This window comes from Kogia breviceps, chromosome X (assembly GCF_026419965.1).
Source record: "Kogia breviceps isolate mKogBre1 chromosome X, mKogBre1 haplotype 1, whole genome shotgun sequence".
NCBI classification, from domain to species: Eukaryota; Metazoa; Chordata; class Mammalia; order Artiodactyla; family Physeteridae; genus Kogia; species Kogia breviceps.
This window is the reverse complement of record NC_081330.1, coordinates 74,898,107-74,922,252: the sequence shown is the minus strand read 5'-3', so window position 1 is coordinate 74,922,252 and position 24,146 is coordinate 74,898,107. Positions and strand designations below refer to the sequence as shown.

Below are 24,146 nucleotides of genomic sequence, written 5' to 3'. Positions count from 1 at the left end.
GATCTTCTATTTCATCAAGTTCCTACTAAGCAAGGGCCAACCTGAAAAAGTACAGCAGTGACTTCAGATTTCCTGACCTTCCCCTACTCCATTCCTGCAGGTCTGTGAAATGCTTGGCTGCCTTCAGACCAACATTGGAGGTGCATTCCTGGCCAGAGGCAGTGAAGAGAAAACAATTCTTTTCTTTCAAAAGCTGAAAGTGATTCTGAAAAAAATCACTGGCTCAGCAAAAAGAGATTGGTGAAGGGTAGAGACTGTTTTCGTAAGGCACAGTGACATTGCACAGAGCCCAAGAGTGGGACTGATTACTGGGTTTCCGTAGTGACTCTGTGATTAACTGTCTCAGTGACCTTGGACAAGGAACACCCCCTCTGAGGTTTGTTTCCTCATCTGAAATATGGAAGAGTTAAACAAAATGTTCTCTTAAGTCCCTTAGAACTCTATGAGTCCATTCCCAGCAAGATACTGCCCATTAATCAAAAAGAAAAGGGAACAGTTAAACAGCATCTGCTTTTCACAAAGGAAACGCAAACAAAATGCCAAGAAACCCCAGCTTTCCCTCCCCTTTCATTCTGCTGGTGCAGCCATACACTCCCTGGCTGAGCTGTTACCCAGTTAGCACACTGGTACCCCTTCCAAAAACCCTGAAACACTGGGCTTGGATTCTAGAAGACAAATCACTCCAGATAAACCAAAGATGGAAAGATATCAATATTTCCCATGTTAAGAACAAGAGAAATTCAGCATGGTGATAATGGTGACAGAGACATTGAACTCTCCAGTTTTTTTTTTTTTCCTGCTTTAAGCAAAAGTTGTAAGAGGCAGCTATAAAACACCTCGCCGGCTTGTTACCCACCCTCCTCCCCCCACCTAATGAATTCAGGATGGATGAATTCAGGATTAGTCTCCATCTGTCAACTGCCACATGCATAATACATACTTTTCCAATCACAGGGAAAGGCTTTTCCACGAGAGCCTGGCACTGGAAAGAGAGTTGGAAGCTGAAATGTGGCCCTCCTGCTTCTGGGAAGTCCTTAATGAAAACCTCTTGCAAATAACTGCCTTGAAGTTCCTAATATGGTACTATAGTGCTGGGCCTACTACTACACTAGTGCTTGCCACTAGTGATAAATTCCATGGTGCCTAGGGATAAAAATAACATGGGGGGAGGACTTTGTCACCCTTTAGTAATGCCACATATTTCCCAATATACACTATCTGATACGTGAAAAGCAGCTGCATTTGCCATAAGAAGTCAACAGATGAGCAGAGAAGAGGGGAGGCCTCTGGAACTGCCCAACCAGCTGGTGTAGGTTCTTGGAGCAGGAAACAAAGAGGACAGGTGGCACACCACCAAGATGTAATATACTGTCATTCTTCTGTGACAAAAATAAAACATTACAAGGCCCTAATTAAAATGGGGCTAGATTGCTCAACACGGAAACCACCTGATCCCAGCCATGATAATGGAGGAAAGAGAATGAAAGGAAACTTTCCACTAGCACAGTTCTTCACTGCCAACTGGGTCACTTCAAACAAAAGAACCCCCAGCCCCAATAAAGAACATCCACATGGTTTTAATGCAAGGTACCTGCTTTAGAGTACAGTGCAGAAAGAGCCTTGGAATGGGAAACCAGAAAATCTGATTCTGGTCCCAATTCAGACTCTAGCTCTAGATCCCTGGAAGAGTCAGTTCTCTCTCTTGGCTTCCTTTCCCTGGATATAAACTCAACAGAGTGGATGTGAAGCTTTCTAAACAACTTCCCAGTTCTGTTGTTCTATAAGGAAGAGCCAAAGGAAGGTATCAGTACATAAACCAAGCAACCTCTGTTTCTCGAAGCACAATTATACCATAAAATTCACTTATTAAAGTGTACAATTAAGTGGTTTTTAGTATACTGACAGAGTTGTGCAATTAACATCACAATCTAATTTTAGAAAAAATTTACAACCCCAAAAAGAAATCCTTTGCCCATTAGTAGTCACAACATGTCCCGATCCTCTCCCCCAACCTTAGATAATCACTAACCTGACATACCTAGTTCGTTTAGTGTTTTCAGCATAATAAAGTAGTGGACTTTTAAAAAATATCTTCATCTATTGATATAACAATGCTTTTTCCCTTATTCTAGTTATTTGGTATATTATACTATTACACTGACAGATTTTTAGATGTTAAACTAACTTTGCATTCCTGGAATAAATTCCACTTGGTTATGGTGTATAACTCTTTATATGTTGCTGGATTTGGTTTTGCTAGTATTTTGTTGAGGATTTTTGCATCTACATTCTTAAGGGAATCTGGTCAAGAGTTTACTTGTGATATCTTTGGTTTTGGTATCAGGATACTAGTGGCCTCAGAAAATGTGTTAAGAAGTGTTCTCTTCTAACTTTTGGAAGTTTGAGAAGGATGGGTATTAATTTTTCTTTAAAGGTTGGAAGAATTCACCAGTGAAGCCATCTAGGCCTGGGCTTTTCTTTGTGGGTAGTATTCTGATTACTAATTCAATGCCTTTATTTGTTATAGGTCTACACAGACTTTCCATTTATTGTGTAGTCAATTTCGGTAGTTTGTGTCTTCCTAGATATTTGTCCATTCCATCTAAATTATATAATTTATCAGCATACAGTTTTCATAGTATTCCCATTTATTCATTTTTTATTTTTGTAAGTTTGGTAGTAGTGTCTCCTCCTTCATTCATACTTTTAATATTTTGAGTCTTTCTCTTGTCTTTGCCAGTCTAATGGTTTCTCAATGTTGTTATTTTTAAAAACCAAATCTTGATTTTTTAAAAGTTTCTCTATTTTAAATAGAGAAAATAGATTTTCCTATTCTTTATTTCATTTAGTTCTACTGCACTTTATCATTTCCTTCCTTCTATTTGCTTTGGGATTTGTTTGTTCTTTTTCTAGTTTCTTAATGTGGATGGTAAGCTTATTGAATTATGATCTTCTTTCCTAATGTAGGTGTTTAAAGCTATAAATTTTCCCCTAAGCACCGCTTTTGCTGCATCCCATCAGTTTTGGCATGTGTTTTCATTTTTATTCATTCCAAAGTATTTTCCAATTTCCCTTGTGATTTCTTCTTTGACCCACTGGTTACTTAGGAGTGTGGTATTTAATTTCCACATATTTATGAACTGCCTAAATATCCTTCTGTTATTGATTTGTAATTTCATCCCACTGTGGCTACAGAACATAATTTGTATAAATAAATATACTCAGGCAAGTTTTGTGGCCTATCAGAGGGTCCATCTTGGAAAACGTTCCATGTGCACTTAAGAAGAATGTGTATTCTGCTGTTGTGTGGAGTGTTCTACAGATGTCTGTAGAAGATCTACTTGGTTTATAGTGTTGTTCAATTCCTCTATTTACTCACTGAGCTCTGTCTAGTAGTTCTACCCATTATTGAAAGTACAGTATTGAAGTCTCCAACTATTACTGTTATATTACCTATTTCTCCCTTCAATTCTGTCCACTTTTGCTTCATGTATTTTGGGGCACTGTTGTTAGGTGCATATGTTTATAACTTGATATCTTGCTGATATATTGACAGTTTTACCATTATAAAATGTTTTTGTTTGAATGTCATAAAAATTGTCTTAAAATATATTTTATCTGATGTTTATATAGCCATCCTAAGTCTCTTTGGTTACTATTTGCCTGGTATATTTTTCCATCCTTTTACTTTCAACCTATTTGTGTCTTTGAACACAAAATGTGGCTCTTAAAATACAGCATATATTTCAATCAATTAACCCATTTTTGATCAATTTATCCACTTTGCCAATCTCTGCCTTTCTGAAGTGTGTATTCCATTTACATTTACTATTACTGATAAGATAGGATTTATGTCTGCCATTTACTTTGTTTTCTAGCTGTCATCTTTTCCCTCTATTTTTCTATTACTACCTTTTGTGTTAAATAGATATTGTCTAATGTACTATTTTGATTCTCATGTTATTTCTTTCACTATATATTTTTTAGTTATTTTCTTAGTGGCTGACCTCAAGATTAAAATTACAATATGGTTCAGATTAATTTTAACTTAACTTAGAAAGCATATAGAAACGTTGTTACAATATAATTGCTTCCTCCACATCCTTTGTGCTGTATTGCATGCATATTACATTTTTATATATCATAAGATCAACAGTTTTATAACTATTACACAACACAGCTGTCATTTAAACCAAATAGAGAAGAAATGAGTCACTAAAAAACAGTCAGTTATAGTGTCTTTCATATATACCTATGTAGTTACATTTACTGGTGTGGATTTAAATTACCATACGTCATTCTTTCATTTCGTTCTGAAGGACTCTCATTAGTATTTCCTGTAAGGCAGTTCTGCTAGTGACCAATTCTCAGTTTTGTTTTGTTTTGTTTTAATTCTGATAATGTCTTAATTCTCCCTTTTTTTTTTTTTTTTGTGGTACGCAGGCCTCTCGCTGTTGTGGCCTCTCCCGTTGCGGAGCACAGGCTCTGGACGCACAGGCTCAGCGGCCATGGCTCACGGGCCCAGCCACTCTGCGGCATGTGGGATCTTCCCAGACCGGGGCACAAACCCGTGTCCCCTGCATCGGCAGGCAGATTCTCAACCACTGTGCCACCAGGGAAGCCCAATTCTCCCTTTTTAAAAGATATATTTATTTATTTACTTATTTGGCTGCACCAGGTCTTAGTTGCAGCATGCGGGATCTTCGTTGAGGCATGTGGGATCTTTTGTAGTTGTGACATGTGGGATCTCTAGTTGTAGCATGTGGGATCTTTTCAGTTGTGGTATGCAGGAACTTTTAGTTGTGGCATGTGGGATCTTCAGTTGCAGTGTGTGGAATCTTTAGTTGCTGCATGCAGGATCTTTTAGTTGCAGCATGCAGGCTCTTAGCTGTGGGCATGCAGGATCTAGTTCCCTGACCAGGGATCGAACCCAGGCCCCCTGCATTGGGAGCATGGAGTCTTAACTGCTGAACCACCAGGGAAGTCCCTCTCTTGTTTTAAAAAAATAGTTTTGATGAATAAAGAATTCTTGATTGACATTATTTTTCTTTCAGCACTTTGAATATGTCAGTCCACTGCCTTCCAGTCTCCATGGTTTGTGATGGGAAATCAGCTCTTAATCCTATTGAGGGTTCTGTTCACCTGATGAGTTGTTTTTCTCTTCCTTCTTTCAAGATTCTCTCTTTGTCTTTGGTTTTCATCAGTTTGACTATAATGTATCTAGGTATGGATCTTCTTCAGTTTACCCTATTGGAGTTTTTTTAGCTTCTTGGATCTGGAGATTAGTGTTGCACATCAAATTGGGGGAGTTTTGGCCATTATTTCTTCAAATGTTCTATCTGCTTTTTTCTATCTTTCTTCTCCTTCTGGGACTCTCATTACACATATGTTGATACACTTGATGGTGTCACACAATTTCTGGGAATCTGTTCATTTTTCTTCATTTGTTTTCTTTCTTTTGCTTAGATTGGATAATCCCAGACTGGATTATCTTCAAGTTCTATGACTCTTCTGCTAGCTCAAATCTGCTGTTGAACCTCTCTAATGGATTTTTCATTTTAGTGATTTTATTTTTCAACTCTAGAATTTCTATCTGGCTCTTCTTTATAATTTTTATCTCTTTATATTGTCTCTTTGGTGAAACATTGTTCTCAGGCTTTCCTTGTCTCTTTGGTGAAATATTGTTCTCAGGCTTCCCTTTAAATCTTTAGACATGGTTTCCTTTAGTTCTTTGAATATATTTATATTAGCTGATTTAATTTTTTGTCTAAATTCCAACATTTAGGCTCCAGCAGGGATAGTTTCTACTGATAGCTTTTTTCTTGTGTATGAACCATACTTTTCTGTTTCTTTGCATATCTGATCATTTTTTGTAGAAAATGGGACATTTTAGACAATGTAATGTGGTACTTCTGGAAATCAGATTCCCCCAGGTTCTGTTGTTATTGTTTTTGTCATTGTTTTTGTTGCTGTTTGTTTATCATATTTCTTGGACAAATTCTGTAATGTCTGTATTCCTTGTAGTGTGTGGCCCCTAAAGTCTCTGCTTGGTTAGTTTAGTAGCCAGCTGGTAAATGTTCAGAGATCTCCTTAAATGTCTTGAACCATTAAGTCTTCCACTTGTTTCTGAGGGGTTCTGTGTGCATGTTGGGTCATTTCTTCAACACTCAGCCAAGCAGTTTATAACTCTGCCTCAAGTTCAGCCATAGGAGAGCAATCGGGGCCCTCTCAGGTATTTTCTAGGCACATGCACAGCCCTGGGCATGCACATGGCCTTCTAGATCTGCTGGAATATGTCAGAGCTTTTCAAAGCCCCCAGTAGACATCTCATTCCCCTTTTATGCTTTTGGCCAGGCTTTTGCTTGCCCTGACTGGTCTCAGTTAGTCTAAGTCACCTGTGATGTTAAACACCTCACGGTTAGAAGTTTTCCCACTGAGCTAACTCTAAATCAAATGAAGTAATGAGAAGCTGTGTGAATGGGGCTTTTCTAGGTAGCTTTGAGACAGGTTAGGTAGTGACAAGACTATAGGTCTGTGAGTCTTTGAGGAACTACAAACCCATTCTTCTCCCTCAGATGCTAAAGGTTACTGGTTTCCACATCTACTATGGTTATGGGGCTGTGGGTTTTCAAGGCTACCACAAAGCTCTGGAGAAAGGAATGGGAGGCAGGGTAAATTAAAATGCCACAAAACCTGCTGTTACAAAGGTTCAACATGTTTCCATCAATAAACATTCTTCAGATTGTTGCAAGCCTTTTAATTAATTTACAGAGTTCTGAAAAAGTTGATTTTGACAATTTTTTGCCAGTGTCCTTTTTGCTTTTATGGAGGAGCTGATTTTAGGAGGTCTTTAATTTACCATTCGCTCCAAGTACAATCCTAAAGAAACCTTGCCCCAGTGTGGCTGAGAATTTGCCCACAATGAACACATTCCTGTGGAAGCAGAAGTTGAAAAAAGCACCAGGAAAAGTCTTTTTAAAAGATAAGCAGGGGGCTACCCTGGTGGCGCAGTGGTTGAGGATCTGCCTGCCGATGCAGGGGTTACAGGTTCGTGCCCTGGTCCGGGAGGATCCCACATGCCGCGGAGCGGCTGAGCCCGCGAGCCGTGGCCGCTGGGCCTGCGCGTCCGGAGCCTGTGCTCCGCAACGGGAGAGGCCGCAGCAGTGAGAGGCCCGCATACAGCAAAAAAAAAAAAAAAAAAAAAAAAGATAAGCAGGGCTTCCCTGGTGGCGCAGTGGTTGAGAATCCGCCTGCCGATGCAGGAGACACGGGTTCGTGCCCAGGTCCGGGAAGATCCCACATGCCGCGGAGCAACTAAGCCCGTGAGCCATGGCCGCTAGGCCTGCGCGTCCGGAGCCTGTGCTCCGCAACGGGAGAGGCCACAACAGTGAGAGGCCCGCATACCGCAAAAAAAAAAAAAAAAAAAAAAAAAAAAAAGATAGGCAAAAAGTTGCCAGTTGTTGCCTCTAGTGTGAAGAACTGGGGAACTGGGACACAGGAGAAGGACCTTCTGAATTTTGTACCATGTTCATGCATTACTTACTCAAAAAACATTTTTAATATACATATAAAAGAAGAAGGAGTGGAGTTCCCTGGTGGCCTAGTGGTTAGATTCTGGGCTTTCACTGCTGTGGCCTGGGTTCAGTCCCTGACTGGGGAACTGAGATCCCACAAGCCACACAGCACAGCCAAAGACCCCAGGAGATATACTACACCCTATTTCTGACAAACTCTCCATTCACTTAAATAATCTTGCTCATTATCAGGGCCATTAAATACCACAGTAGTAAAGCATATAGCTTTGACTTAGGAACTCTTCCTTCTGTTTATTTATTTTTTCCTATGGACAGTTGCATCCCCACAGTCTAGCTCATTTTCCCCCCACAAAGACCCACTTTATAACACGTGATAGAATATATATCATATCCTGAACTTCTTCATAGCTCTTCTCACAACTGTAATTAAATTATTTAAGTGAGTAATCAGATGTTTAACCTACGCTCCAAGAGGGCAGAGCCCATATAAGCCTTATTCACCATTATATCTCCAGTTGCCCAGTTGTCTGACACATAGTGGGTGCTTCGTAAATCCTTGTTGAATTAAAATTAATTATCTCTACATTGTGTAAGGCTTTAGCACTTGATGCAAGCCCAATAACGTATCAGGAGGGCCCTCCACCCCACTAGAAATAAAATCAGCTCAAGATTTCCAGGATACTCTCCTGTAAAAGCATGTATCTTTCCAGATCATCATGGGCTTTTAGGAAATTTCTATAGTTACTGATTAGAGAAGCAGGTGCCAGATTAAACAGAAGTTTTGAGTTATGCTTTTAAAAAATGATGCTATAAAAATGAAGCTGAAAAGTAATTTTCCTTCATAACTCTTAACTCTGAAAATCTTTTCTTAATAAGAAGATCAAGTCATAATCTTCCCTACCCTTCTCCTATACCATTCACCATCCATAAAAAAAAAAAGAAAAAAACCTAGCAGCTTCTTGTAAATGGTCACACTGAAAGGGTGGCTCGGTTCACTTTTCCACCCTAGTCCCCACAGCACTCCAGTCCAGCTACTCTGGAATCTGGTCTTCTGAGGACCTTCTATGAATATGGTAATATTGCCTCCACCAAATTCCATTTGACACTTCTTCATATCTACTAACAGCAGTACCATACGACATACTCATTACACTGATCTGAGCGACTCTACAGAATATCTAAACTACAGTCTTCCCTCATTATGTGTGGGGAATTGGTTCCAGGACCCCTGCGGATACCAAAATCCACAAATATTCAAGTCCCTTATATAAAATGGTGTAGTATTTGCATATAACCTACCCACATCCTCCTATTACTTATAATACCTAATATAATGTAAATGCTATGTAAACAGTTGCTAGCATGTGGTAAATCAAGTTTTGCTTTGGGAACTTTCTGGAATTTTCGATCCCCCATTGGTTAAATCCAGAGATGCAGAACCTGCAGATACAGAGAGCCGATTGCAACTCCGTGTCCTCCAAGTCACTGATTAACTATCACCAAGATAATGACAGGATATCTGCTGACTGAGAATGTATATTACATCACCAACTCCTCCCTGCACACCATAGCACTACACTCAGTCCAAAGGGATTAAAAGCTTTGGTCTCGGGCTTCCCTGGTGGCGCAGTGGTTGAGAATCTGCCTGCCGATGCAGGGGACACGGGTTTGTGCCCCGGTCTGGGAAGATTCCACATGCCGTGGAGCGGCTGGGCCCATGAGCCATGGCCACTGAGCCTGTGCGTCCAGAGCCTGTGCTCCGCAATGGGAGAGACCACAACAGTGAGAGGCCTGTGTACCGCACAGAAAAGAAAAAAAAAAAAAAAAACAAGCTTTGGTCTCCCTCTCTATAGAGCTATTCAGGGCAGAACTGAAGGGCACCAGGTTGGTACCTTTCAAGAAGCATTCACCAAGCAGATAATCAAATAGGTTAGCATGATTCAAGTCATCTACTCACACTGGACATATCAGTTGGATTTTCCCCTTGCCCGCTCTCCCAGAGTAAAGATGAACTGGCTCCAAAGTTTACGATGGAATCAATTTAGGTTGCTTGACTATTTGTGCAAGACACTGGCAGCCCAGAAAACAGAATGAGAAAGCCAGGAGGAACCCTAAAGCTCACTGACCAAACTTCTAATATTAGAAATGGGAAAACTTAGGTTTGCAAAACTAAAGACTTACTCAGAGTCATACAGCTAGGAAGTGGCACAGTTGGAACTAGTACCCAGGTTCCCTGTGTGCAAAGCTAAGCTCCACTAAGTATATTCAATATAAAATTTGCCTCAAAGATGGAATTGACCCATCCTTTCAGGAAAGCAATTACTTACCAAATAGGTGCCCCGGTTGCCAAAGCAAGAACTTAAAAGTACCCTAAAAAGTGACCTTAACGTAAGCATCTAAAACTCTTGTCTTTAAAAGTATAGAATGTAAGAAAGTGACATTTTTGCATCCTTTTAAGACATAAGTTTTCACTAGTCCAAGACGGCCTGTGTATTTGTGGTTGTGCATGTGTATGTGTGGGCTTAATGATAAAATTCCTTTTCTCTGACATCTGTTTTATACATATAAACATACATACATATAAAGTATGTTATCCTTATATAAAGAAGAGCTAACACCTATCCTTCTCAAACTCTTCCAAAAGATAGCAGAGGGAGGAACACTCCCAAACTCATTCTATGAGGCCACCATCACCCTGATACCAAAACCAAAGACGTCACAAAGAAAGAAAACTACAGGCCAATATCACTGATGAACATAGATGCAAAAATCATCAACAAAATACTAGCAAACAGAATCCAACAGCACATTAAAAGGATCATACACCATGATCAAGTGGGGTCTATTCCAGGAATGCAAGGATTCTTCAATATACACAAATCAATCAACGTGATACACCATATCAACAAACTGAAGGAGAAAAACCATATGATCATCTCAATAGATGCAGAGAAAGCTTTTGACAAAATTCAACACCCATTTATGATAAAAACCCTGCAGAAAGTAGGCATAGAGGGAACTTTCCTCAACATAATAAAGGCCATATATGACAAACCCACAGCCAGCATTGTTCTCAATGGTGAAAGACTGAAACCATTTCCACTAAGATCAGGAACAAGACAAGGTTGCCCACTCTCACCACTCTTATTCAACATAGTTTTGGAAGTTCTAGACACAGAAATCAGAGAAAATAAAGAAACAAAAGGAATCCAAATAGGAAAAGAAGAAGTAAAGCTGTCACTGTTTGCAGATGACATGATACTATACATAGAGAACACTAAGGATGCTACCAGAAAACTACTAGAACTAATCAATGAATTTGGTAAAGTAGCAGGATACAAAATTAATGCACAGAAATCTCTAGCATTCTTATACACTAATGATGAAAAATCTGAGAATGAAATTAAGAAAACACTCCCATTTACCATTGAAACAAAAAGAATAAAATATCTAGGAATAAATCTAAGAGACAAAACCTAAGAGACAAAAGACTTGTATGCAGAAAACTATAAGACACTGATGAAAGAAATTAAATATGATACAAAAAGGTGGAGAGATATACCATGTTCTTGGATTGGAAGAATCAACATTGTGAAAATGACTCTATTACCCAAAGCAATCTACAGATTCAATGCAATCCCTATCAAATTACCACTGGCATTTTTTACAGAACTAGAACAAAAAATTTCACAATTTCTATGGAAACTCAAAAGACCCCGAATAGCCAAAGCAATCTTGAGAACGAAAAATGGAGCTGGAGGAATCAGGCTCCCTGACTTCAGACTATACTACAAGGCCACAGTAATCACGACAGTATGGTACTGGCACAAAAAAAGAAATATAGATCAATGGAACAGGATAGAAAGCCCAGAGATAAACCCACACACATATGGTCACCTTATCTTTGATAAAGGAGGGAAGGATATACAGTGGAGAAAAGACAGCCTCTTCAATAAGTAGTGCTGGGAAAACTGGACAGCTACCTGTCAGAGTATGAAATTAGAACACTCCCTAACACCACACACAAAAATAAACTCAAAATGGGTTAAAGACCTAAATGTAAGTCCAGACACTATCAAACTCTTAGAGGAAAACAGACAGAACACTCTATGACATCAATCACAGCAAGATCCTTTTTGACCCATCTCCCAGAGAAATGGAAATAAAAATAAACAAATGGGACCTAATGAAACTTAAAAGCTTTTGCACAGCAACGGATACCATAAACAAGACCAAAAGACAACCCTCAGAATGGGAGAAAATAGTTGCAAATGAAGCAACTGACAAAGGATTAATATCCAAAATTTATAAGCAACTCAGGCAGCTCAATAACAAAAAAACAAACAACCCAATCCAAAAATGGGCAGAAGAACTAAATAGACATTTCTCCAAAGAAGATACACAGATTGCCAACAAACACATGAAAGAATGCTCAACATCATTAATCATGAGAGAAATGCAAATAAAACTATAATGAGATATCATCTCACACCAGTCAGATTGGCCATCATCAAAAACTCTAGAAACAATAAATGCTGGAGAGGGTGTGGAGAAAAGGGAACACTCTTGCACTGCTGGTGAGAATGTAAATTGATACAGCCACTATGGAGAACAGTATGGAGGTTCCTTAAAAAACTACAAATAGAACTACCATATGACCCCACTATCCCACTACTAGGCATATACCCTGAGAAAACCATAATTCAAAATGTACCAAATGTACCAAAATGTTTATTGCAGCTCTATTTACAATAGCCAGGACATGGAAGCAACCTAAATGTCCATCAACAGATGAATGGATAAAGAAGATGTGGCACATATATACAATGGAATATTACTCAGCCATAAAAAGAAATGAAACTGAGTTATTTGTAATGAGGTGGATAGACCTGGAGTTTGTCATACAGAGCGAAGTAAGTCAGAAGGAGTAAAACAAATACCATATGCTAACACATATATATGGAATCTAAGAAAAAAAAATGTCATGAAGAGATTAGTGGTAGGACGGGAATAAAACACAGACCTACTAGAGCATGTACTTGAGGATATGGGGAGGGGGAAGGGTAAGCGGTGACGAAGTGAGAGAGTGGCAGGGACATATACACACTACCAAATGTAAATTAGATAGCTAGTGGGAAGCTGCTGCATAGCACAGGGAGTTCACCTCTGTGCTTTGTGACCACCTAGAGGGGTGGGATAGGGAGGGTGGGAGGGAGGGAGATGCAAGAGGGAAGAGATATGGGAACATATGTATATGTATAACTGATTCACTTTGTTATAAAGGAGAAACTAACACACTATTGTAAAATAGTTATACTCAAATAAAGATGTTTAAAAAAAAGTATGTTATCCTTGGTTTTGAAAGGCTATTTAAAAATTTTGTTTAAATTTTTATATTTAATTAATACTTTCAATATACTAATATAATGTAAAAATTTATGCAGGTATAAATTAAGATCCTATAATGAGGTTACTCATTCCTTTCCCATATGGTTAAACTACAATATGCATGAAAAAAAAATCATGGAATGTTAGATCTGAAAGTGGGCTTATAGATCCCCTACCCACCCTCACCTTTGGGCCCCTCACCTTTGGGCCCCCGCAAATGACTTACCAAGGTCACAGACCCCATTAGTAGCAGAACCATCACCATACCCATCATGTCTAGGGTTTTTTCCCACTATACCATCATTCTGCCTCTCTTCATTTACAGAGTCTAGTGTGCTTCCCCAGAGAAATCTCTGTCTGGAGACTATCACCTTCCATTTTCCTAGCCCATTAGAATCCACGACTCCTAGACTGTTAGAAGTAGATCATCTAGCTCAGGAGTTGCAACCTGATTGAATCCAGGCTGTAAGTATATTTCATTTAGCTATCACATTTTTAAAGAAAGTGAAGGCTTTTTTACATGGGATGAGGCTGCTGTATTTTACCCCAATCACTCCAGCCCTATTAACCCACTTCCAATAGCTTCATGCTTTTCTGTTTTCTCCTTGGCCACTGACAGCATTTGGGCCTGCAAACCCTGAATCCAGAACAGGCATAAGTAGCAGCACACCAAAGTAAAATTAGTTGATGGAAAATGTGAAATATGGCATTATGTTTTAGCAATAACTACATTCACTGCCTTAACAATAAAAAAATCCATTTAGGTTAACTACTCATATCAGAGGTCTGCAAACTATAACCAATTAATCAAACCCAGTCCACAGCCATTTCTGTATGCCCCGGCCCCAGGTGAGCTGAGAATGGTTTTTATATTTATAAACAGTTGAAAAATTCAAAGGAAGAACATTTCTGTGACATGAAAATTATGTGAAATTCACTTTTCAATGTCAATAAACAAAGTTTTATTAGAACAGCCACTCTCATTTCATGTACATATTAACTATGGCTGCTTTCTCACAACAATGGCAGTTAAGTAATTGCCACAGAAACTGAATGGCCCTCAAAGCCTAAAATATTGCCCTTTACAGAAGAGGTCTGCTGACCCCTGAGCTATATCAAAGAAAATTTAAAGTTCCTAATAAACTGCTAAAAAGTCACAAATATTTGTTTAGAATTGGAACATCTTACACATCACTCTCAGATGAATCTTCCTAAAACACAGCTCAGACCATGTCTCTCTCCTACCAAAAATGTTTTTAATACTCCCTGCCTATAAAGAAAAGTCTGAAGTACTTAACAGGTCCTGCACAGTCAAGACCTCAACCTTCCATTCCAACCTTATCTCCCAAACTTCTCTTCCTGCACCATATATCCCAGATGACTTGAATTATTTGCTATCCTTTTACATTCTCTTATATCATTCCTACTACATGAAATGCCCTGTCCTGAATACAGTGCAATGCAGTAAAATAAGCAGGGCTTTTAGAGTCAGGTCTGGGCTCTAATTCACTCTTGCCCTTATCAGTTGAGAAAGTTACTTAAACGCCTCTGAACTTCAGTTTTTTCATATATAAAGTAGGAATAATAATCCTTGCCTCATATGGCTCTTAAAAGATTTTAATTCCTGGCATATAGGAACAACTAAACAAGTGATATGTGTTATTAATTCTGTCCAATTACAATGCTACTTCCTCCTTTGCTTTTCCTTGTCCTTCCACAGGGAAATGACCTCTCCCTCTAATGTCGCATACCATGGTGTCCACCTGTCTCACTCTATGGATCTGATCCATATCTACTCCCTTATATGATGGTGATCTCTACATATATCTTACCTCCCCTACTAGTCTGGGACCTCCTTGAGGGCAGGATCCCATCTGTGACTTACTCTGTCACATCTGTGACAGCCCTGAGAACAATGGCTTGAATTTAGTATGTGCACAAGTATTTATGGAATGAATGATATGTGTTCACTGAACTATATAACATTTATTATGTGTATCATGTTGTGTTGGGATATAAGCAGAGGCTATATCACTTGTTCTAAATAATACCTAGCCTAAGTGCATAGAAAATATTCAAACAACACCAGGGACCAAAGCTGCCTACATAAAAACAAAGAACAAACAGAAAAGTGTGCAGTATATTCACCTTTCAGAGTGCCAGTGTTTTTATTTTTCACTGGCTTAAGTTATAATCACCATTTTGTACTCCAACAATTATGAATAGATCACATTTAAGGGGGGGAGGGAATGAATCACTTTCCCAAGGAAGACATACTGAATATCATTCATAATATCAATTACCTCTGAGCACAGATCTATCTAAGAAAATCTAAATATCCAAACAGGACCTATATTTAATAAATTAATCATCATACACAGTTGGGACTAAAACCTTTTCTAGAGCTCTGTACAAAATCAGACACAAGCAGGAAATCAAGTTCCAACTAGTTTAACAACTTTAACAAAAACTGCAGCTGGTTTTTGTGGCATGATGCACTAGGTTTTACTGGTTCCTAGAAACACTAGCCAGTTGAATTGATGGTCAATTTAATAAGTTAAATAAAAAGGTGCCAATAATTCTTCTTTACTTTTAATGCCAGACTCCAAGTGACAAAATGAATCCACACACGTATACAAAATTAATTGCTGAGACACACCAATGTAGGGAATGACATTTTCCAACAAGATGACAGCAAAAAATGTTTCCAACTACTTCTGCTTATGTATTTCCCTTTAGAAATCTACCAAAAAGTACACATTCACCAGCAGATATATTATTAACCTGAAGATGTATTATCAACAACTTACAATATTTCGCCGTTTCCATTTACAAAATACTTTCATAATCCATTAACTCCTTTGAGCCTCAAAGCAACTCTGTGAGGTGTGTATAATTACCCCCATTTTATATATGAAGTAAATGATTTGCGCCTTCTTATCCCAAAATGGTGAAGCCAAGATTGTAGCCCAGGTTTCTAAATCCACTTCCAGTGTTCTCTCTTCCTTTTTCCTCCACACAAAGCAAGAGTATACCTTTGTTTTGCGTCTACCTCACTTACTCTCAAAAAGTTGCCCAGCTAGCCCAGTGTGAGGAAACAGAGTGGGAGTATAAACATTACTGTGGTCAAGACAGCGGGAAACATCCCGCCTTTGCCTCTAGCTAATCACATTTTTAGAATCATGCAACTTAAAGGAAAGAAATGGAGTGTGGGTTAGCTGCTGGGTTTTATTTCCTAACTGTCCTATTTTTGGCTTTCTATGTATACTCAGAAAGGGAAAACCACCATAAATATCAAGAAGCCCCCTAAACCAAAATAACTCTTGGATCTTTTGCCCATATGCAAAGGTTTAAGCCTGCATAATTGTTGACTCTTACCACGTTTAGTCTCAGAAAAGTAAAGAATAAAAACCGCAACTTGCCCCTCGCTTAGAAAACTTTTGCCCTTCCTCAAACATTTTATTGAACTGTTTATTTTCTCTTAAGAATCTTAATCTCTCTGGATACTCCTCAGTTGTTCATTTTTTAGCACAGACACTTTCAGCGTACCCTACACTTCACAAAGCCAGTCCCTTCCAGGGGCTTAGATGAGCTTATTTGACTATGAATACTACAGCAAGCAGTTTACTGAAACAAGTAAATAAAAAGAAAATCCAAACATTCCCCCTTTTCCTTTCAGGAACCCCCACCTTTCTAACTACTTTTGTGGCACAACCTGCATATCTTTAACCTCTCAATGAACTCTATTAAGTGGCAACACACCCCAAAGCCTGGCCTAAAGTTTCTAAGGATCAGCATTTCAAATACCCCATCTTTAAGGCGCTGCCAAGAGTTTATTTTACTCTTGTTCAGACTGCACTAGGACAAACCATTATATGATCAAAGTCAGTCAAACAACCAGCAGGAACTTGGAAAACTTCTATTCTGACCAAAGTGGGCAGACAACATATTCAGGGAAAACACAGACTCCAAGGGGCAAATCAGGAGAGCTGCACAACAAACACCCCTGCGCTGCGGCTCCCAAGCCTTTCTCCCTGCTCTTGGTTGGCTGCATTTGCCTTAAGGTCCCCACGCTGGACCAGACACAGTATTTGTGGGGTAATCCACTCAGAAAAAAGTTATAGGCATACAGAATATATTTGCCAGTGACTTTGACTTTATTTTTCATAATCATCTTTCAACCAAGAAGAGAAAAAATGAATTATATCCACCCATTCACTAACCTCCATTCTTCTGGGTATATACTTTGGCACAATGGATTGGTTTGCCTGCACTCTTGTTGGGGATGTTTATTATTCTTTCTCCTACTCCAAGCCTTCTGCCAACTAGCAGAAATAAAAAGTCCATACACAGTGGGGAAGCAGGGGATTGTCCCACAGCTGTTAACTGTGACCACTGGGAAAGCCAAGCTAGGTGAGGTTCCTTCAGCCAGATGACTCCCAACCTGAGCTCTCTACTATGCTCCCAGGGGGCCGGGTTCCTCCTGCCAGGGACTAGGCAGGTCTTTGTTCCACCCTCGAGGAGAATTCAGTGGCATGTGAGGTCATTTAATAATTCTGAACTTACACCGACCTTGACCAAAACCATAACTCAGTAACTTAAAGAAAAAAATCACTGGGGCAAAGGTGCTTTCCTTAGAAAATAACTTGCCATCTGAAATTTTTTTACTGCCCCCATACTTACCTATAGCAACCAGAGGCCAGGCAGGAACAAAACCCTGACTCAAACTGCTGGCCTGAATTCCCAATTCTTTAGGAGGTCCTAGGGCAGTTCCTCAGTCAGCTTGGATGTCCCTTTGCCTCATACATGGTTAGAAACATGTCTGACAGTACAAGTAGACTGTCCCTTCGGAACAACAGTCTGACAAGAAAGGATAGTTGCAGAACAAGACAGTCCCTGGGACAGCTACAGATCCTGTATTATAAAGCCGAGGACACTAAAGGGAAAAGCCCCAATTCTAGTTGCAGCCCCTACCTTCCACTTCTACTGACCCCACTCCAAAGTGTCCGGAAACCCATTCGCCTCAGACACCTGGTCTGGGAATCACCCTAAATGCCCCCTTTCCCCGTGGTGTGGAAGAGCTCAAAGGCCAGAACCACTGGCTCGAGGAAACTGCTCATCAAAGCCTTCCACTTACTTCTCATTGCGCTGATAAGCGCGTTGCCGTCTTTGATCACGTCTTTGATGAATTTATTGGTCCTCTCCAGTTCCTGCTCATAACACTTGAGCCTCTCGCGGAAATCAGGGCTGTCCAGGTAGCAGTCGCTGAACTCCAGCGGGGGGTGCCCCATGGTTCTGATGGCGGGGATTGGAAGGAGAGAGGAAAGACACAAAGACCAAGAGCATCAGTGGCACAGTACAGGGAGAAGATGGGGTGCACAGAGTGCAGGACCCGCTCAGGAAGCTGTAGCCTCCCTCCCTTTGGAGGACAGGTACCTGTTCAGATGAGATTCCTGGGGACAGCTGGCTGGTCTGTACCGGAAACGGGCGGCCTGGCGATTGCTTCAGGTGACTGGGAGAGCTAACTAACGCAGTCGGATCCCGGCGGGGTGCTGCCTAGCAAGCAGCTGGCCCCCTAGCCATCGCCCCCCTGACAGGCGACAGAAACTGCAGCTCAGCTCTCCTCCGGAGACCGGCCGGATCCTTCCTGAGCAATTGCAAACGTGACACTTCAGCCCGCCCAGGGTGTGGGCGGGGGTGAGCGCCGGGGGTGGGAGGTGCCTCTCCTTGCTCCCAGCTGCGGAGCCAGCTGAAGATTTCCTTTGCCGAACTCCGCGGGCAACCCTAATTGCACTGTCCCCTCCCCCTTCTTAAAGCCAGCGCCTCCGCCCTGCCCCAGTGAAGCCCTCGTACCGAGCCTGGGGACTCGAGTTCCTTCAGCTTTATCTTACTTGCACCCTAGGGTCTCGTTACCAGAGTCCTCCGTCTCCCAAAATTCTTCCTGGTCCAAGGGAGCCGGCCTGCTGTCCTGTTAAGCTCCGGAAGGGTTAAGCCGGGGCGGCAATGAAACGTAGCCTTCCTCCAAAGACGCCTAAGCGGGAAGAGGAGGGCAACAGCGCGACGCACAATAGCTGCAGTAGCCCGACGCTTCCCTACGGAAACTGGGGAGCAGTCAGCGCCCTAGACTCCTGCTGGAAAGCGTGGCGACCTGGGAGATGTAGTCTTTCCATTTCACGCCCGGTGACTCCTCCCTGCGATCTCCCCACTCCCCCGCCAGGGCGGTGGCTCTGGCCGAAAGGCATTCTCCGCCTGCCCCAGCTAATAGCTGTCCCGGCCCAGCCTCAAGGGGCAGGTGCACCGCACTAGAGTCTACCTGGAAGGCTTCCAAAACTGGAGCGAGCAAGAACCCGGGAGGGATCGATTGTGGGAGGCTTTCTCTCACTTCTCATTGTTTGGCTGGATTGTTTGTGGTTTTTCCTTCCTCTCTTTCCAGACTCCCTCTAACCAACCCACTTCTTTTTCTCGTCCCTTTCCCATTTCTACGGGTCCTAGAGTTCTAATTCCCATGGGCCTTCTACCTGAAGGGTTGACGCCCTTGGATCTCCATGTTAAGCTCAGAACCTCCTGCCAGAGAAAGGGAGGCCATAAATAGGAGTTCATTTTTCCCTGAATAGGACCTCAAAGCGTGGTTTTTGTGATCCAACTCATCTCATCAGCTGTTGATTAAAGCACATGATTTTCCATATGTAAGTGAAAAAATCTATGAAGAGGATGTTATAAATTTTCTTGCAGCTTCCCTGAGAGGCCTCTTGTCCATTGTCTATTGTAGGAGAACTGGGGCTGCTTTTACAGGTGGCTGCCTTGAGATTAAGAGTAGCTAGGGGCTGGAAAATAGTGTGTACACGGGCAAAAAGATTCATTTTAATTTTGGAGAAGTGTTTAGATTACATTGCCCTGTGAAGAAAGCCAAGAAAAGCCAGAACTGAAGGGGATTGTAAACAGAGTAATAATGGCTACCCCACCTGTGTTAGTATCCTATTGCTGCTGTAACAAATTACCACAACCTTGATGACTTGAAATAGCACAAATGTATTATCTTACAGTGCGACCTCTGTAGGCCAAAATCAAGATGTCAGGAGGGCTGTGTTCCTTTCTGGAAGCTCTAGGGGAGAACCGATTTCCCTGCCTTTTCCAGCTTCAGGAAGTTGTCCACATCCCCTGGCTCATAGACCCCTTCCTCCATCTTCAAAGCCAGCAATGGCCTATCAAGTCTCTCTCCCACTGCATCACTTTGACACTGACTCTCCTGCCTCCCTCTTTCTCTTATAAGGACCCACCGAATAACCCAGGATAATCTTCCACATCTCAAGATCCTTAACTTATATCTTCCAAGTCCTTCCATCATGTAAGATAACAGAGTCACAGGTTCTAGGGATTAGGACAGGGACAACTATGGGGGTAACATTCTTTACCTTCCACACAATCTATAATCCCATAACCCACCTCACTATTCCTCAAAACAATCTTATCAGGTTAGTAGTATTATTATTATACCCATTTAAAGATGAGATAGCTGAGTTGAAGAGAGGTTAAGTGACTTGCCTGAGGATACACAGCTAGTTTGAACTTGAGCCAACCCTTCTCTTAACCACTACACTATATCACAGTAATGGTCAAGAGTCCAATGAGGAAACACTCTCTGAGCAGTAATAGGCAGCCACATACCAGGAAAGGATTTTATTTCCTACTCTTTTATCTTTAAGAGAAAATATCCATTTTATTTATAAACACCAATGCAGGTACTAAGGGAAGATGCCCAATGAATTGGGTACATGGTCTTTCATTCTAGGAAAGTTCCCTATAGCATTCATTAACTAATTCAACAAACATTTATTGAACACCTGCTATATGCCTTGACTTATACAGCCTATGCCTATATTTTCATCATGATGAACATTATCATTGACATTATCGATGTTAGGTATCATCTACCTCCCTATACTCAAAGTGTTTTACAGTCATCCGTGTTATCCTTTATCTAGACAATGAAACTAAAGTGCAGAGGAACACAAGTGTCCTGGACCAAATACCAAGGAAGAAAGAGGGTTAAAATTAGAACTCAGTCCTTCAGATAATAGCAGCATTAATTGAGTGTTATTCTAGATGCTTTGCACATGTTATACCCAACACCTGACAACATGATAGGACTGGGGTCTTCAAATTTTTATTCACATAACTCCTAAAAGTTTTTTGAGAAGCTATGTACTCCCTCACATGTTAAGTTGACATCTAGATTTTATTCATCTTGTTTAAACAGTTGCAAAGTGGTATAATTTCTAGCATACTATACATATTGACAATTTAAAATAAAACTGTTATATTACATGTTTAAAGATATTCATTGGATTCTAGAAACCAAGGCAATTTGATGCCCAACATCAAACATTAAACACAAAAGTGTAAACTTTTCTTTAACCTTCAGAAAATATACATTGTTTCTTTCTTCATCTTGAAATCAAATATCCATTACATTCTCCCTACAGAATCATAGTCTATAATATTTTTATACTTGAAAGTCCTCTATTGATCTCCATATTGAATTTCTCTGCAACAAAATATGTCCATAAATAGAAATTGAATTATTTTTATTTCCTCGTGACCATAAGTCTCCAAGTATAAAAAGTCCTCTGGATTGAGTTATAGTTGCAATTATTATGTATACATAATCAGTAAAAATAGCATGAAGATATTATACATTGTGATTATTATTAAACATAAAACATAAAACTTTATTTGAAATACATCTGTTAGCGAGATGGATGAAGAAGAGGTAGGTTACAGGGCCTTTAGTTAAAGAAGATTTCTGGACATGAATATTTGAAATTGTTGCTTTATTTAGACCCAAGGGTTTTTACAGGCTGGGTCAAAGTATCACAGTAAGATTCCTGACCTTTGAAAAGTATGCTTTTCTTTTTAGAGACTGGGAAAAAGAGGTGGGAAAAGCAAATAATTTTTAGCAAATAGTACTAAAGGAATTTGATGATTTGGAAACTGGTTCCCTTTCAGCTTTATTCATAATTACCCAAACTTGGAAGGAACCAAGATATCCTTCAGTAGGTGAATAGATAAACTGTGGTAAATCCATGGAATAGAATATCATTCAGCACTAAAAAGAAATAAGCTATCATGATACCGCTTATATGTGGAATCTAAAAAAAATGGTACAAATGAACTTATTTACAAAACAGAAATAGAGTCACAGATGTAGAAAACAAACATGCTTACCATGGGGGAAGCAGGGGGAAGGTTAAATTGGGATATTGAGATTGACATATACACACTACTCCATATAAAATAGATAACTAATAAGGACTACTGTATAGCACAGGGAACTCTACTCAATACTCTGTAATGACCTATATGGGAAAAGAATCTAAAAAAGAGTGGATATATGTATATGTATAACTGATTCACTTTTCTGTACAGCAGAAACAAACACAACATTGTAAATCAACTATACTCCCGTAATTTTTTTTTTTTTTAAAAAGGAATGAGCTATCAAGACATGAAAAAACATGGAGGAAACTTAAATGCACATATTGCTAAGTGAAATAAGCCAATCTGAAAAGACTATATACTGTGTGATGCCAACTATGTGATATTCTGAAAAAGGCAAAACTAGAGACAGTAAAAAGATCAGTGTTTGCCAATGTTCACTGCAGCTCTATGTACAATAACCAGGACATGGAAGCAACCTAAGTGTCCATCAGCAGATGAATGGATAAAGAAGATGTGGCACATATATACAATGGAATATTACTCAGCCATAAAAGGAAACAAAATTGAGTTATTTGTAGTGAGGTGGATGGACCGGGCAGGACAGAAATAAAGATGCAGATGTAGAGGATGGACTTGAGGACATGGGGAGGCGGAAGGGTAAGCTGGGATGAAGTGAGAGAGTAGCACTGACATATATACACTACCAAATGTAAAATAGATAGCTAGTGGGAAGCAGCCGCATAGCACAGGGAGATCAGCTCAGTGGTTTGTGACCACCTAGAGGGGTAGGATAGGGAGGGTGGGAGGGAGGGAGATGCAAGAGGGAGGGGATATGGGGATATATGTATATGTATAGCTGATTCACTTTGTTATAAAGCAGAAACTAACATACCATTGTAAAGCAATTATACTCCAATAAAGATGTTAAAAAAAATTTTTTTTAACAAAGATCAGTGGTTGCCAAGGTTGTGGGGAGGGGAGAGATAAATGAATAGGTGGAGTCCCAGAGGATTTTTACAGCAGTGAAAATGCACTGTATGATATTATAATGGTGGATACATTTCATTATACATTTGTCCAACCCATAGAATGTACAACACCAATAGTGAAACCTAATGTAAACTATGGACTTTGAGTGATTATGATATAGTTTCAGTGTAGGTCATCAAATGTGCCACTCTGGTGGGGTATCTTGACAATGAGATGAAGTTATGCATGTGTTGGAGGCAGGGGTATATGAGAAATCTCTGTACCTCCCTCTCAATTTTTGTAACACTAAAACTGCTCTAAAAATAAAGATTTTAAAATTTTGTGGGGGGACAGAAATTCTATTTCCCCTGCTTCTTGTATGTCAAGGTAACACCACCTCCACAGTCTTAATTCAGGACAAATATCTCTTCTCTAAAGAATCGTTCTATTTAAGCTGCTATGCTATGGAAAGAATACTGAGTTTGAAGAAATACAGGTAATACAGACCTGAAGTTGAGTCTGGCTCCACCCTTTAGAAGCTCTGTGACCTGGAGCAAGTCATGTAAACCCTCCTTGGAATAGTGTCTTTTTCACAAATTTTTCTTAGGATTAACCATAGATGATGTATGTGGAAGTGCCTGGCACATAATAACTCCTCAATAAATGTTGGTTGAATCTAATGCTTTTTCATTGTGTTTGTTTTGATGGACAGCACCAGAGGCACGGAAGAGTCAGATTACTCACAATGATATCCCTAGAAAAACATTACTATGTATATGACAGCAGAACTTGATCCCTGTTCATTATCATCATAGGAAACTAAAAAGCCATGTTCAGAGTAATTTACTTTTTAAAAAATAAATTTATTGCTTTTATTTATTTATTTTTGGCTGTGTTAGGTCTGTTGCTGCACGTGGGCTTTCTCTAGTTGTGGCGAGCAGGGGCTATGCTTTGCTGTGCTATGCAGGCTTCTCATTGCAGTGGCTTCTCTTGTTGCGGAGCATGGACTCTAGACAGGTGGGCTTCAGTAGGTGT

At 40.1% G+C, this 24,146-nt stretch overlaps 1 protein-coding gene across 4 annotated transcripts in view; it reads right to left on the bottom strand.

Moving 5' to 3' along the window:
• The window catches only part of OPHN1 (oligophrenin 1), a 731,745-nt gene extending 712,683 nt beyond the window's left edge, over window positions 1-19,062 (bottom strand). The window contains exons 1-2 of one of the 4 annotated variants that reach the window (XM_059051488.2): window positions 18,360-19,062; window positions 18,061-18,218 (exon numbers count right to left, since the gene is read on the bottom strand). In XM_059051488.2, coding sequence (XP_058907471.1) covers window positions 18,061-18,214 — 154 coding nt within the window. In that variant the 5' untranslated portion in view covers window positions 18,215-18,218; window positions 18,360-19,062. The remainder of the gene's footprint in view (window positions 1-18,060; window positions 18,219-18,359) is intronic. The other 3 variants (XM_067023139.1, XM_067023140.1, XM_067023141.1) reach the window with 3 other exon arrangements.
• Between the last annotated feature and the right edge of the window lie 5,084 nt (window positions 19,063-24,146).